Source organism: Lytechinus pictus, chromosome 3 (assembly GCF_037042905.1).
Source record: "Lytechinus pictus isolate F3 Inbred chromosome 3, Lp3.0, whole genome shotgun sequence".
Taxonomy (NCBI): domain Eukaryota; kingdom Metazoa; phylum Echinodermata; class Echinoidea; order Temnopleuroida; family Toxopneustidae; genus Lytechinus; species Lytechinus pictus.
The window spans coordinates 31,183,881-31,201,045 of record NC_087247.1 but is presented as its reverse complement, the minus strand read 5'-3'; the positions used below and the strand labels follow the sequence as shown (position 1 = coordinate 31,201,045).

At 35.2% G+C, this 17,165-nt stretch overlaps 1 protein-coding gene and 1 long non-coding RNA gene across 2 annotated transcripts; both read left to right on the top strand.

Annotated features, from left to right (window-relative positions):
• The first annotated feature begins 4,028 nt into the window (after nt 1-4,028).
• On the top strand, nt 4,029-5,737 carry LOC135153570 (uncharacterized). Its single transcript, XR_010293029.1, has 2 exons — nt 4,029-4,296; nt 5,606-5,737. It is a non-coding gene; the product is annotated as an uncharacterized LOC135153570 (long non-coding RNA).
• An 829-nt stretch (nt 5,738-6,566) lies between these two features.
• Nucleotides 6,567-16,795, top strand: LOC129257453 (uncharacterized). The gene is made up of 2 exons (XM_054895775.2): nt 6,567-6,663; nt 9,374-16,795. The coding sequence occupies exon 2, from the start codon at nt 9,444-9,446 to the stop codon at nt 10,467-10,469; it is 1,026 nt and encodes a 341-aa protein (XP_054751750.2). The 5' UTR covers nt 6,567-6,663; nt 9,374-9,443; the 3' UTR covers nt 10,470-16,795.
• The last annotated feature ends 370 nt before the right edge of the window (nt 16,796-17,165 follow it).

Here is a 17,165-nt window from a genome sequence, read left to right as displayed (position 1 = left end):
AACTTTTACTTTCATTGGATAGATGAGACCCAAACCTAAGATTATATGTGAACAAATTACCCACATGTTGTATACTTTTCAATTCCCAGGGCTTTTTCAAAGTGTAAACTTTTTTTTGATACGCACTGTATACTATACTCATTCTCTGTTAAATAAACTCCTACGTTGTTTTATACACACACACCATTTGAAAACTCTCTTTGGTTAATTACACTCGGTATTGTACACACACACACGCACACGCATGCACACGACCACGATCTAATGAATATTCATCGCGAACTGTCCCATTGAGAGTGACGTAGAGCTGGACATTTCATCGCCCCTCGTTGTACGTTGTCGTCAAAAGTGCCTACCATCCATAGAGATGTATACTAATATCTCTATGCTACCATATAAAAGCAACACTGATGTCAGATGTCAAGGCCCTATATAAACAAGGTTGCGACAACAGGGGTCAAAGGTCAAATTTGAAGGATCTCGAATAGTTCCAACCGGGCCTTTTTGTCGACTGCTACCATTGGAAATGCGTGTAAAATTTAGAATCATTTTTTATAATTATATCGGAAATCGACGTTAGAAATTTATTTTCACACTGCACATCCATATCAATATATTAGCGGCCACCTAAATTTATCAAATTTGTACAATCTTATAACAAAAATCGTGAAATATCGTTGATTTGAAAAATGGCAACCGAGTTCGTCGCAAGCCGCAAATGCTCACTGCTGCTGGTAGCGAGCGGGACGCTGCACTAATTTTCCCCGGAACTGTCGGGCTGGATGTAAGGTTCTGCTGGCCCCCACGGGTCGTTTGGAGAGCGAGAGGTGAGTATGTACCGGAATGTCATGTGGTGCCATAAATACTAGTTTCATGTCCTAAATTCTTATTGTAGATTTTTTGCCGTAGTAAATTTAGCTGAATTTGATTTTTTTTTACCAGAGCACTCAAAAACATGAATGATTTGAGCATATCTTTGTGCCTGTCTTTAGTTTGAGTTTGACTGAGTGGGCCCTTAATCATTAATTAATTATTTATTTATTTTTGATTTCTGATATTTAAATAGGCCACAGTGCGGCACATATCATCAACTTGGTGGTTTTCCATGTGGCCCTATTAACAAAAAAGTACAGCAAAAAATGTTACTAGATCTATTAATAATACCAAATAGATCTAACGTTAGATCTAGATCTACATGCAGCTGCAGTGAGTTAAAATAAACGTGACAAAATGTAGGCAAAAAATGTATGCGAACATGTTATAGGAAAGATGATTGGTATCCTTAATTGGGAATTATGTTCATTTAATATTAAAATCAACTATGACAATTTGAATCAAACCTGTGAATTTAGATTTTGAAGATGAAACATATATTGCCTATTAATTGATGGAAAGAGAGATAAGTGCTGTGCAGAATGCAGATATTCAATTCTACTAACCTTATTTTTATTAAGAACAAAATTAATTTCAAGAATTCAATTTATTTTGGGGGCTTGGGGCCAATGCATAAAGTGAATTTACAACCAGGACTGTACCAAATAGTGAAGTGCTTTATCCAGTTTAGATCAAAAGAACATTAAAAAAAAGAAAGTAAATAAATATTTATTCATTTCAATCACCACACAGCACAAGGTTTACTAAATGAGGATAACGTTAGGTTACTTATATCATAAAATTTTACATTGGATAAGTGGTCTTGTCAGTTGTCACCAGAATAAGGCTAGTGCTAGTTTCCCCTTATATTCCTATCGCTACAGAATTTTTCATAGCGTTCTTAATATTTCTACCCTTTATGCCCTGTAAAAACATACCATGGTGTTCTTTGGATTTTATACCATTTCAATGCCTTACATACATGTACCTCGTTGCTCTCGAGATCAACATGCTTTATTTTATTTTCATATATAATTATGATACAGGCCAGGGTTTTCCTTATAGTTGCCACCGTGATGTAAAACTATTCCGAAGGCAAGCGAAATACCCAAGTAGGCCTAGTACTAGACCAAAAGCATCAGTCTCTGCATTTGGTTGTTTCGCTGAACTGCGTTGGCTTCTCTCACTTAGTAAAATTTAAGAAATTGTTAAACAAATCCCCAGAAACGACGTTATTCCTGTCTAGCCTTGTACCAATTTGGCTATAAACTCTTTTTTTTGTGTACTGGGTGAGTTCAATTCTCACGAGGCATATTCGAACATCATTGACCACTAGGTCTATGATAACCCTAAATGCTTTCATGGTGTCAGTACATGGACAAATGAGTTTAGTAATCCAGTTGGTTTGCATGTAGCTTCCTTTTTTAAAATTAGTACTTTCATTTCTGCACTGCCATTATTTTGCCTATTTTCTAGACCAAAGAGTTTCAATCTCTGTACCATCTCAGATGTTGTAACTTCTGGAATTTTCCATGCCGAAGAAGAATAGTGTAGCAGAACAACATCTGAGATAGTGTAGTAGGTTTCATGCCTTCATGGTCACCATGTATCTTCCTTGGAGCCACACTTAGAACAAGTTTCATTCGGTCTGTGCCTGCAGACTAATGCGGCCATGGCACATCCTCACCCATCCAATGCCATATAAAGTTCATATTGGCATTAAAATGTATTTGCTTAATAAAACAACCTCTTTACAGCAATCTAAATTAATGCATGATCCAACTATATTATCATTACATGTACACTAAATATAAAATAAAAGAAACAAGAGGTAGAGAGTGATAGATTGACCCTCATTTTATGCTGTTGCCACCAATGAAAGTTCTGAATTTAAATTTGGAACTTCATGAGAGTCGAACTCATCCAACATTGCACAAAATGCGGTCAGAAGACAGGCGGACTGATACATGATGCAAGATTTAAAGGAAATAAAGATTGATTGCGCAATGTAGCCCTACATGTATGTAATATAATCACATCTTATTACTATAATGATGGAAATCAAACAATCATACTTTCACAGCTTACAGGCTTATCCAGTAGTTCCTCTCATCCAAAACAGATCAATCGGCAGCAATTAGGGCCTATTTTATTGTCCACAATCAAATTGAAAAAAAAATCTACATTTAGATCAAACTTAGGTAAGTTTGGTGCATGATCATGCATCAATGATTATCTAGTCAACTAAGCATGTATTGTCATTGGCTTTTGTAATTACTTATCACACCATACATATCAACAGAGTAGAGGTCTACATGTACATTAGGCCTTTAAATTCTAAAAGTTTCTTTGAAAAACTACAAAGAATTGATTTTAATTCCAAACCATTTCAAATTACTTGGCCTAGTGGAAGAAATTTTCGGTCTAGATACCCAACCTGTCCGGACATGCAACTAGTGGTATGATGGGGGCACTTATAGTATCCAATATTACAAGGTTGTGATAACATCCATGTGGTCTAACACCACTTTTAAACAATGCAGTCCTAAGCTAACACTACTTTTATCACAAGGTTGTGATAACCTGTCCTTGTCTGCAGTTAGTAACCTGTGTGGTGAACAAGATTGTAAACAAGATTGTTGATTTTCTCTTGATCTAGACTGGATGAATACTTGATATTTTGGAACAGTCAATTTTGACTATACAGTGAATTCATCATCATAAAAAAATGCCTTGGGCTTGGCACAAAACTAAATTGAATTCTTGAAATTATTTTTTTTTCTAATAAAAAAGGGATTAAAAAGAGAGTCTGTGGAGATGAAGATCTGCATCAATCTCAGAAGGCCTCACAAAAATTAGACCAAAAGCTTCAGTCTCTGTATTTTGGTTGTTCCGCTGAACTACGTTGGCTCCACTCACCATACATAGACTGAAGGGGATGGGGCCCTGTACCTACAGCCAACGTATAGTGAACTAGCGTTTTATAGATCGCGATTTAAAACTGTTTTTTAAGCAAAATTGAAAGTTTCATGGTTTCCATTATCAGGGAAATATAAATAACTTAAGTAATTGCATACCTTGGGCCGGAGTTATTGAAAAAAATCCTCTGGATGATTGAGAAATCTGTCATCTAAGACATTTTCACCTGACCTGACGGTTTTTCTTGCAAGTTGCCATCTTGAATGACGTCATTATCGTTATTAACTTAATGTCTCGAATCGATATATCGCGATTATAACTAGAACTAGTACTAGTATAACTAGTATCGTTTATCTTCGGTTTCGTTCGCATATGGAGCAGATCGTATAATATCGAAAGCAATATCGATATCACATTCGTGATTGTTGACGTTCGTTTGTAAATATTTTATAGTTTGGCTGCCATTTTGACCATTTTTATCGTGTTCAACCCAATTAAACATCGGTAAAGTATATTTTTCATGCCTTTTTCATCTATATCGTTTAAAGTATTTAAACATTAAAATATAAAGTTTTAAAAGTTTGTTGTTTATACATCCTTAGATTGTAAATTCGATGTGTAAAATTACATCAAACTTTGGACTGTGAATTGACAAAAGGGAGGGAATGAGAACACATGCGAGCCCACACATACACCCTACCGTCGGTAAATGGGGATTACAGTAAAATGTCAGAAATTGTTGAATAAATCCCCAGAAACGACGGTTATTCCTGTCTACACAAAAATATGCTCAAAATTAAAAGTTTTTGAGCGCTCTAAATAAATAAAAAAATTCTAAGTTTAGAATGAAAACAAATAACTGAATGGATCTGAGTTTTTTTTATGTAAAAAAAAGTGATATTTTAAAGACTTTTTGAGTGTGCATTGTACATGTATGTTGCATTGACTCAAGACAGACAGGGTGGTTGAAGAGTGCAAGTGGATGGGGGTGCTTCCACTCTTCCTGAAATTTGAGAAATTTTTTCTTTTTCCAGGAAAGGTTCCAGAAATGAAAAAAATTCCAGGAAATTCAGGAAATCCAAAAATTGCAAGGGGGAGGGGTGGCAAAGCCAGCTTGTGCCCCCCCCCAGACCCCTTGAGAAGCAAAACTAAACATTGTAATGTAGAAATGCAGAAGTGTGCCCCCCCCCCCTTGAAAGTGAAGACCCTTTTCTTTTAGCGTGTTAAATTTTTCCTCAGAAAAATGTGCCTTCCGTTTTGGAAAATACTGGATCCGCCCATGATTACAATTAAACAACAATTAACCGTAGCAACTTTCAAATATTCATGTAATATTTTATAAAGATTTAGATCTAACATTAGATCTTCCTCCGGATCCAGACGTAGGCTCCATCATCGCAGCTCATAATTTTCTGCACTCGTTATTTCCTAATTTTGTTCCTATTTTTCAAGAGGACATGATGAACAAAAAATGTTAAATTTCATGATTTTGGTCACTTCTTGGACCAAATTTAAGCTCACTGTATTAATTAATATTTATTTTTGCCAGATTTTCGTTGAAAATTCCAGGAATTGTCTATGAATTTCAGAAAATTTGGGATTAATTTTCAGGAAATTTGTTTTGGATCTTTGGAAACATCGATGAGGGGTTGGGTGTCTGGACACTGAAAAATGAAGCCTTGTATACCCAGTTGTTGTGTGTCCAGACGATCAATTTTAGAAAGTCGTCTGGAAAAATTTACAAAATACAAGCGAAGTTTCATCAATTTTTAGTACAAAATTGTTGTAGTAAGTCACCCCACCCCCCATATAGGTCTTCCACCGGGAGATGGCGCTGGACCCCTTTTAGACGCTGGAGGACGTTGGATCCCTTGGATCATCGTATTTGAAGCTGAACTCACACGGAATAGACAGGAACTAAGGACATCACTCCAGAAAACTACTGGTAGGTGACTTATTCCTTATATTCTTAGCTTCAGGTATCAACCTAGTAGTGGTCAAGCTGGGGGCGCGACCGCTACAAAATGTTAGGGAATATATTACAGAGATCAAAATAGAAGATGACTACAACTATTAAATTCATATAAAGACAAAAAAGAAGGCTTCAAAAATATAAAGTGTCCGGACACCCGACCCCCATCCTATGTAGAAGTCTAGGCTTGCTGTTTTTTTTTATCTCACTTGTTTTTTTATTTTTATCTCACTTCTCAGGAAAATAAAGCAAAAAATATGGCTTGAATAATGCTTATCACCATCATTATTTGTTCTTTATAATATTTTCTTACATTCCGTGTTAAAAAAATCAAAGACATTGCTTGTAAACTTTTCAAAATCGAAAGGAAAAACTCATGTGTCCGGACGCCCAACCCGTCAGGAAACACAACCAGTCACAGCGTATATCGGCCTACTGAGCCAGATGCACTGCCGGCTACGGTTGCCAGTCCCATACCGTATCTTTACTGTCATGTTTACGCCTTGGAACTATTAAAAATTAGTAAAAAAGCATGTTAAAATTCAAAATTATTGCAAACCGATCACATAGGTATGAAGCACATTAAATTCTCGTTAAAAACTATCATTTTGTTTTTCTTAATAACAATTGTAATTACCTGAAATTTGCTGTCGAAAAATCTCCCCCATTGACTTTGTACACAAACTTCGGTGAGTTTGGAACTATTCAAAAGCTCCATGAGCAAATGACGGCAACTTCCGGTGTCGCAACCTTGTTTATATAGGGCCTTGTCAGATGTGTGTTGCTGCCCTCTACGTTCGTTGTTTCCGATGTCGACTCTGTGAAACAGAAACTGAGACTAAACAACTACCGGTAGCTAGTCTTGAAGACATCAAATTTACTGTTAACAACGAATTGAGGTGAATGTTATTATTTTATAAGACGCTAGCTATTGTTACGTTCAATTTGATGATATTTCTCGTGGCTTTTCATTTCTTGAAGAGATAATATAAATGTGTGCTTTCGCTTTCGCGCAGGTAAAAATGACCGCGATCAGCTTTTAGTTTTTTACGTCAACGATATACGGTACCCGGTAAACATCGAGAAATTCCCTGGCTGCCCCCGGGGCTGCCCCGGGTCAGGCAAGCGGGATAGGTGCCGAAGCAGAGATCTACAAAATACAATGTAGATCTACATTTAGCACCCATCTGCCCATTTGTTTTGAATCTGGTCTTGACCTCTAGCCCTCTCAATCTCTCATCAGATCATTACAGGAAGCAGGGTAGACAAAACATTCTGTCTGTTTGTCGCTGGTGTTATAGACATAGTTATACTTATACTAAACGGTTATACTAAAATTACTACTAGATAACTAAGTAATAGTACTAGGCCTAGGGGGTGGAAATGGAACGTGGAAATTAGTTAGAACTTAGAGTTAGAGATTTGTTTGTTTTGACTTTTGTTTTGGAATATATCCTTGACCTTGGCTTGACTCCTTGAGTCATTGTGAGTGGTAAAAGTTTGTTTGCCTTCTTGCACTGTTTACATTTAATGTGTTGATTTCAGTTGCCAGAGAGGAAAAGTTGATCGATAGAGCAGTTGTGGGAGTGGTTAAGAGAGAGTTGCTTAAGAGGGAAGAATAATGGAAAGCCAAAGAACTTGAATTTGGAATCAGAATACGCACATCAATTTATAATTACATGTAGTTCCGTTTTATACACTAATATGACAGGCGGATTAATTTGGTGCATTGCGCCAAAAGTGGTAGACCTGATTTGGGGAAGGGTTTTCTTGCAACGTGGTGTTTGAACCAAGAAGGATAAAGGGACAAGTGCTTCATGATTTGTTTTGCTGCCGTTAGCCACATGTGGGTTTAGTTATATTTGATTGTCGGTCGTCCAGCCCAGAGATGCGAGGCTATATACCAGCTTATTGATTTGAGACTGATTTTAAATAAACTTAAAGTACAACTTTACTTCATCTGTTCATTCAAACTTTTGTCTCATGTTTGGTCAATTTTCCCACTGATTTTAATCATTTTTTAAAATGCAATCGAACTTGTTTCACTTTGTAATATAAGTTGATTGAAAGAATTTACAAGTTTAGGGAAAGTTTGTAAGTCAAGGGCTGGGTCGAGTATGTCCCAAGAACCAATTATAAAAAAAAAAACTTCAATAGTTTAACACTAGCTATGAACATGATAAATATGACATATGAGATAGACTTGGATGCAGAAACATCTTCACTTTTCCAATTTCCAATAGATCTGGTAATAGTGTCTGGTGATAAAGATGATGCGTCATGTCACAATAGTGGCTCTGTATCTGTACAAAGCTTTGGTAAAGGGCCAGATATGTGAACTATAATTGAGTATTTAAAGGGGAATCCAACCCAAATAAAAACTTGTTTTTATAAGGAAAAGAAAAATCAGACAAGTTGATAGGTGAAAGTTTGAACAATATTGGACAAACAACAAGAAAGTTATGAATTTTTAAAAGTTGTAAATATTGGTAATCACTATACCCATGGAGACTTCAAATTGGCCGCATATGGGATGTCATAGTGATGTAAGGCAAGGACTACTCTTCCATGTACTCCAATACATATTATGGCTAAAATAACATTTTTCCTAAAAGTTTTATTTCAAATTATATTTTTCTTTCATGAGGACATAAAACAATATACTACCTGGGTTATATTTAGATTACTGCCCCAGGGGAATGGGTACTTAGGAGAAAACCACAAATCCCTGATAATAAAGTACATGGCCTATGGGAAAGTTGTCCTTGCCCCTTGTCATAATTTACTTACCCAGTTGCCAATTTGAAATCTACATAGTATTAGTGATCTCAATTTTAAAGCAGCTATAACTTTCTTATAGCTTGTCCGATTTCTTTCAAACTTTCACCATTCTGTTTAATCTATTTTTCTCCTTCCCAACACAACATTTTATGGCCGAGGCTGGATTCCCCTTTAAGTTTTAAGATTCCAGTCATGAAAAAGAATTAAGTGGCCATTTAATATTTTTAGACCATTTAAGTTAGGGTAGGACCTTTGGGCAAGCTTAGGGGCTGTTCCTTTCATTTCAAGGGCTACTTTTTTTTTGCACAACAATTATCCAGTAAATGCATTCAGATTATTGATTTTCTAAATATATATTTTTTTTTAATTTTGTTTGATGCAGATCTATAGATGACTCTTGAAACAAAATTATTTCAATTTTCTCTATTAATAATGTAAAACAAAATGTGATTCCTCCCAAACCATGGAATTGCCATTATTGTAAACTGTTGTGATTTGATGTCTTTTTTATTTTGTCCATTCTGTAGAAATTGAAATATTGTTTAAACAATACAAAAGAAATAGAGAGTAGGTGTCATCAACTGTTATTTGCATATCCCTGTGTTGTGCATTTAACTATTTTGCAAAAAAAAGCAAAATGTGTCATGACCTTTTTTCAGCTGTATGCTTGTTTGATTTTTTCCTCTTTATTCAAATCTCTTATTTATGTTCGGATAGACCTTCCATTTAATAAATCAAGCTTCAGAGCCAGGCAGCACTGCCTTTTGCAGAATGAAATGGATCAAAGTATTAATTTCTGCCTTTCTTTTTTATTTTATGTTGCCACAGAAACAAGTTCTCCTACAAAATCATTGTACTGGAGGCAAATTGAGTTCTTGCCAAGCTTTTAACCACCAGGATGATTTTCATCAAGCGGGTCACTCTGCTGGATGTGGGATCCAAAGTCCTTTCTGTCCTTCTGTTGATTCTGCAAGCAGCCCTCCTTGACCATTTCTTCATTAAATTCGACGAGGACAATCCCGCTAGGTGGGTGTGGATAGGTGCAGACGTCGTCATTGTTGCAATATGGATATCTGGTCTGGTGCTAACAAGTAGGAATGTTCGTTCAAAGGAGCCTGCAGACTCCGGAAACCGAAGCGGTGTACAGAAATGGATGGCCATCATTGGTGGCGAGATGCAGTATGCCTATTTTGCATGGGTATTCTACAGCATCATCCTGGTGGCTAAAGTCTGGTACATGTTTGGAGACTTTGCAGAGAACTTTACCAGCACCGGCTACTACAACATCTCGCACAGCAGCAGAGGGGCTGTCAAATTTCAAGATAGCGAAATCTATTCATCGACTTCACTCAAGGTGATCCTATCCCTCACTGGGCCATTGTTTCTCCTGCTGGCTTACGCACACCATGACGAGATTCACAATTCCAAGTACAAGTTGCTGATGGAGAAGCTTGGCACCACCGCCAGTCTTGATGTCCTAGACAGTCTCATGCTTCTGGGGCTGCTCTTCATCAATGACACCAAGATCCTGTTGTCATTCAACCTTGACCATGCCATTAAATTCTTCACCTGCTGCTGCTTTGTCCTTCCTTCACTACCTCTCTTTATCCTACGCATTGTTGGCCAGCGGAAAGCAGAGGACAATAACTTCAGGATCATTCTTGTCATAAACTCAGCTCTCTATCTCTTCCTTGTAAACTTTCCATTTTTGTGTATCCGTTGTTACCTATGGTTCCGTCATGATGTTGACATATCGACGTTCATTACCAAGAATGTGATGAATTTATTTCGAGGTATTTTAGATGTGTACAATGAGGTCAGACAGTGGATGAAATCCAAGCAGCCTGGTGGGGGAGTGACTACTGAAGGAACTTCAACAGAAGAACCTGCTATTGAATTAGCAGAGAAACCAACTCACATCTAGAAAGTTACTCCTAAAAACACAGCTACCTATTTTCATCCGGTTTTGCTCTATTAGGCCAGAATTCCATAGTTCTACAAAATATGAATGGAATTAGTACTTTCAGATTTTAGCATGAGTCTAGCTAGTATCAATGAGAATATATATAGCATGAAATAATAATAAAGCATGGGTTTAACTATGAAGTCTAAAAAATGGTACTACATTACATGTTTTGTGTTGCACTGGTTACCATTTATGTATTATGTGAAGTACGTGAGAAGCCCTACATGGGTTAGGACAAAATATTGATGTTAAAGTTTTGTTAGCAGAGTGTTTGTTTGATACATTTTCGTCTTTGCATTTAAATGAACTTTCTACCAAAGCCAGGCTGCCTACTTCTCAACCAAAAGCACCTATAAACGGTGCAAGATGTGTACTTAAGTGTACTTAACAAGGAAACAGCAAGATGATAAAGAAATAGATGGAAGAGAACAGAATCATGATATGTCACAGAGAAGGGAAGAAAATATAAAGAAATAGAAGAGCAATTATGATTTCAATAGATTTACTTCATAAGTTTCAGAAGATAGTACGTATCACAGCCAGTTTACATTAACAAAAGGAGTTGGTGAATCTAATAAATTATGTTGAAGTGTGTGGGTTTAAATGCTTAATTGTCATTCACTACAATATGTGTTTCATGTCTTTCTTTTTATACTGTATTTGTATGTTTTAGTGATTCATAGAACCAAAGTTAAGTAAAATATTCATTACAATATGGATCTAATGATACTCATTTATTAATGCAGCATTTTTTAACAGGACTTGAATTGATCCATGACCATGAATGTCTGTTCTTCTTCTTCCTGGTACTGCAGTCAAACTCCACAAGTAGGATATAATTGGTGCAGGCGTGCGCGGCTAGTGATGAGTTTGAATTATTGATGTGGCCCCCCGGATGAAAGTATACATTTCAATTTTGCTTTAAACCTTGTCTTAAAATTATCAACCGATTTAGCTTCATGTGTGTTGATTGGTAGTAGATTCCATTCTTCCATAGTCCTTGGAAGGAAAGAGTACTTGAAGCAGTCCTGTTTTGTTGTTGGTCAGGAGAAAGAGATTGCTGATGATTTCAGTGTCCCCGACAGAATTGTGAGGGGGAGTTGTCAGGTATCGACCAACGTTGATTGAAGCACTGTGATTTACAGATTTATATAAAAGTGCAAGTCTTGAGATAGCTCTTCTCTCTTCAAGAGATTTCCATTTTGATTGGCTTCAGTGCCCCTCTCATTTGCCTTGGAGAATTGGTGTGCCCTTTTTCTTTTTTTGTGATGTAATGTAGAAATGTTGCCCTGCAATAAAGTGGCCTTGACCCAAAAATATCAAAATTCAAGGCCTGGTAAAATTCATTATAATTTTACAGTATTATTTTAAAGGGAACATTTTCATGAAGTGGTTGCACAGATAGATCTACCCATTTGATTGCAAGTTTTTACATAAAGTGCAGTTTTTATTTATTTATTTATTTTTGTTTGTTTTCATTCAATTGTAGGCCTATTTATTTTCTTTATAAAAAAATTATGATTTTTAAGTATAAACATTTAAATGAGTGATCAAATAATACCTATTTGATAGCAGGTTTATTCTGTACATATTGGGTACTGGTAGTGTTTGTTTTGATTCAATTTATTGAAAACATTTTTTAATGAAATTACCACATACCAGTTGCTGTGCAATTGTGCTGTACATAATACTGCACATGTATTGGTTATTTTTTTCATTTTTTTTTGATGAAGTGGTCACAGATTCCAATACAATTGATACATTTTATGTACTTACCTCATTGTAGGTATTAGTAGTATTTTCAGTCATTGTGTACATTTCTTGAATGCCAGTTTCACAGCTCAAGGTTGTTTTAACTGATTTCAGCCTTTATTTTTTGTTTTGATTTTTAGCTGAATTTCAGCTAATATCCCTCTGTATTGGAGCTCTTTCAATTTTTTCCCCCTACATTCTTCAGTCTTTTCAGGAATTTCAGCTCTTTATTTTTCATTCACACCCTTGATATCTACATCAAAAGTTCATTGACCCCTATGCACCCATATGAGCAGCATGGATTGTTCATGTGCTCATGAACGTGTGTTCCCTGTGTTGCTTTTATCAAATGTTAATACATGTCGTTGTCCTATAAATACACCATAATAGGAAAGAATGCCCAGGAAGTCAATTGAAAAAAAAACAAGGCACTCTCCTGAGATCAGAGAATGTACAAAACACAGGATGTCTGATTTATTGTTTTGTGAGACAAAGGCTTGGTAAAGCCCCTAAAAGGAAAAAAAATGAAATAAAATAACATGCACTATTTTCATATGTGTATAAAATAATCCCAGTGCAAGATTATAATATGCCAATGATCAAGGCTGTATGCTTGGCAAAGACTTCCAAGCAGATCATTTTTTATTTGAAGATTTGAATGAACATGTGATATTATTTTTTTTTTTAAATTGACTGTATATTTGTTTCTTTTCATGTGTGTATTTTTATTGTATATGGATCCCATGGAAGACCAGCTATCCATTTTTTCTCGCCTGCATAGCAGAGTGAGACTATAGGCGCCGCTTTTCCAGACGATGGCGGCGGCGTCGTCAACATTGAAATCTTAACCAAGGTTAAGTTTTTGAAATGTCATAACTTAAGAAAAGTATATGGACCTAGTTTATGAAACGTGGACATAAGGGTAATCAAGTATTACTGAACATCCTGTCTGAGTTTCAGGTCACGTAACCAAAGTCAAAGGTCATTTAGGGTCAATGAACTTGATCATGTTGGGGGAATAAATATCAAAATCTTAACCAAGGTTAAGTTTTGAAATGTTGTCATAACTTGAAAAGTATATGGACCTAGTTCATGAAACTTAGACCTAAAGGTAATCAAGCATTACTGAACATCCTGTCTGAGTTTCAGGTCACATGACCAAGGTCAAAGGTCATTTAGGGTCAATGAACTTAGACCATGTTAGGGGAATGAAAATCGAAATCCTAACCAAGGTTAAGTTTTTGAAATGTTGTCATAACTTGGAAAGTATATGGACCTATTTCATGAAACTTAGACAAAAGGGTGATAGTGTATCACCAAACATCCTGCCCTAGTTTCAGGTCACATGACCAAGATCAGAGGTCATTTAAGGTCAATGAACTTTGGCAGAGTTGGGGGTATTTGTTGAATTGGCATCATAACTTAGAAAGTTAGCGGATCTACACATATGTAGTTCATGAAACAGACATAAGGATAATCAAGTATGTTTTGCACATGTCTTGGGTCTCATGATCATGGTAAAAGGTCATGTTTGGTCAATGGACATAGTATTTTATTATCATGCGAGTGTTTTCTTTTATGAATAATTATTTAATAGCTGTTTTCAAAGTCAGCACTGCTGCTATATCGTATCGTATAATGCAGGCGAGACTGCCAGAGGCGTTCCACTTGTTTTTTAATTTTTGTTGTTTTATGGAAAAGAGATACTATACCATTCGTTATCCTCTGTTTTGTTTGAAATGCACCACATACAAAGTAACTTAAAACACCTGAAAACAGATTTGATTGTTGTTAAAGTAATGGTCATTCAAATTATTATGAAACTGTTGGTTGGATGTGTCCTGTCTCATATTTCTTGCATAATATTTATTATCCCATTGACTGAAATTCAATACACATCTAAGCATAATATAGCACATTTTCTTATTATCTTGCCCAAAGTGCTCTATGTAAAGTAAACAACAAAGAATATGTACAGTACATGTACATATTGTTCTGCTCTCAAAGTACAACTGACCTTACAATAATATTGTATAAAGAGGATTTTGATAGAAAATAAATGGGGTTTTAGTTTTTCTTTTTTAATAATTGTATTAAAGGACTCGAACAGATGTTATTTTGGTATTGGTTTATTAATAATCACCTATAGCATTTTACATATAACTTTTATTTATATGCCTGCCATCTGTATGCTAAATTTTTAGTGTATAAATGTGTAACTCGGGTGGAAGATAATGTAATTTGAATAAATGAAGAACTCACTTGCAAAAGGGGTTAGGTCCATTTTTCATCAAATTTGATTTTTTGGTCTCAATGTATAGATTTTTAGTAGCGCTATACGATGATACCAAAGAAAAGTTGAAATTCCTTTTTAAAAGTGATCAAAAATGGCAAAGAAAAATCACTTTTTTTTCAAAAGGGGTTAGGTTCATTTAAGTTTAGTTGCAAAAGGGATTAGGTCCACACTCAATTTTTTGGAAAAGAATATTTTAAAAAATATGAATAAAGGTAGATTTCTTTTATACCCAATTTTATGTTGTCATGGTAGAGAATCTTGAAAAAAAAATTTCGCATAAGAATATGCAATATAGGAGAATTAAAAAAAATGATTTTCTTGGAGTGGACCTAACCCCTTTTGCAAACAAACTCTTCTGAAGAGCTCATTTGTCAAAAGGGGTTAGGTCCATTGTTCATAAATTTTATTGTTTTCTGTCTCAAAACCTCTAAATTTTTAGTCGCTTTGATGAAAACAAAGAAAATTTGAAATTTACATGAAAACGTGAATAAAAGTGGCAAAGAAAAATCACCTTTTTAATCAAAATAGATTGGATTCATTTCAGTTTACTTGCCAAAGGGGTTAGGTCCACAATGATAATTTTTAAAAGAATTTATAGAAAAAATTGAAGACAGGTAGATTTCTTTTATACCCAATTTCATGTTCACATGATTAGGGTAGTACATCATGACAATTTAGCTTCTCATAAGAATATTGCAGTAAGTGAGAATAAAAAACATGGTTTTTCTCAGAATGGTCCAAAGTGGACCTAAGCTCTTTTGCAACTAAACTCTTCAAATATAGTTAATTAAGCAAGAAAAAATATTAGTTTGTCTTTTGGGACTTAAACCTAATTTAAGTCAGCCTGCAGACTAGATTCAACCTTTGACAAAGACAATTATTGCAGAATCCAGGTTCACAGGATAACAATTATTTTTTATTTGACTTTTCTGTAGCTTTAAGAAGTCAAATAATTTGTGCTTTTATGACATCAAAAATTAGCTTAAGTGTTAAATTCCAGTGATGTATTCAGGGGTCGTAGAAGTCTGCAACTCGGCAAGCCCTTTTAATGTTTAATTGGCTTTTGTGATGCATTGTCGATTCTCTAGTAGGATTTGACCATGGAATGACCAGGAGTCACCCGAGATGCCCTAAGAGAGTAACAGTAATCCTGGAGTCACCGAGATGTCATCCTAGAGTGACGCAGCTGACTTTTACTCACTTTGAAATGGATGTAATCCACAGGGTCATGAGGGGACAGACATGTAATTCTAATGAATAATATAATCCAAATTTGTTATGGTTGTCTACTTGTCTTGTTTGTATACATGTGTACTATATTCACAATGTTGTGGTTTATTTTGATAAGTCATTTTTTCTCTTATTTTTCATAACTGCCTTGTTGTGTTTATGACCTTCCAAGCCAGAAGTAAGAAAGGTTTACAATTGCTAGAATTGTCTGTACTTTTTCTGCCTCTGCCACGGTATGTAGTTGCTCAAGATATTATGCTTTGGGGTCATAGATCCACTTGTCCTGTTTTTGTTCTCAAAATAACTAAATAAATGTTTGACGGATCAACTTTAAACTAGGTCAAAGTATATGTTTAGAAGTGACAATGATCTGCCTTGATATTGGGATCATGAAGTCAAGATCAAAGGTAACATCGGTCATCTTGTTCTCACAATAAGAGAAGAAACTGACGAGAAAAAAAAAAAAAAAAAGGTCACAATCTCTTCTCCCAATAACTAAAGAACTGTTTGAGGGATCAATTTCAACTACATGTATGATTCATATTTTTGTGAAGATAATCATCTTAAATTTTGAGATCATATGTTCAAAGGTCACAGAGGTCATTATTTGAAATGTTTTGTTAGATATGTAACAACCAAGAAAAATGAGAGATAAGGAAAGAAAAGGAAAAGGGTGAACTATGATATTATTTTTTATATAAAACAAAAACTGTCAAAATCTGTTACAAAATTTTTTGTTAAAAGGAAAAAACATTTTTGCTCACTTTTTAATTTTTTTTTCCCATATGCCACTTTTGGCTCATTATGATATTGATAACAAATTGAAGAATCTAGAGTGAAAAGAACTATAAGATACTAGGTCTACATTTTTGTTTATTTAGCTTATGATTCTTGTATATATCTCTTTTTTGAACATTTTTTATACAGTATTCTTTCATATGTGGAATGATATGCATGGGTTACACTGGTAATGAATAAAAGTGTATGGATTTGAAACCTTTTTGAAGTTAATGTTTCTTGTGATGATTTTTTACTTGCAAGTCCCCTGCGTACATTTTCATTTTGAAATAGTAGAATCAGTTTGGGCATTATATAGTAAGAAGTGTCCACAATAGAACATTTCTCATTATTTTCTTGTGAAATGTCTGAAATATCCAAGAAAAATGATGTGTTGATGGTAAATTGCCAATTTGTCTACTGCCAACTCGTCCACTCACCACATGGTCTAATTTCATTTAGTCTAATGCTATCCCATCCATCAACATTTCGTCTAACATCCATTTGGTCCAATCATCACTTCGTCTAATCACCATTTTGTCTATGACCATTTCGTGTCATAACCAGTTGGTCTAATTTTAATTTCATTTTCATTCATT

Bases quoted from the DNA above. Each gene is read 5' to 3' on its own strand.
- LOC129257453 (XM_054895775.2), top strand. From the start codon at position 9,444: ATGATTTTCATCAAGCGGGTCACTCTGCTGGATGTGGGATCCAAAGTC.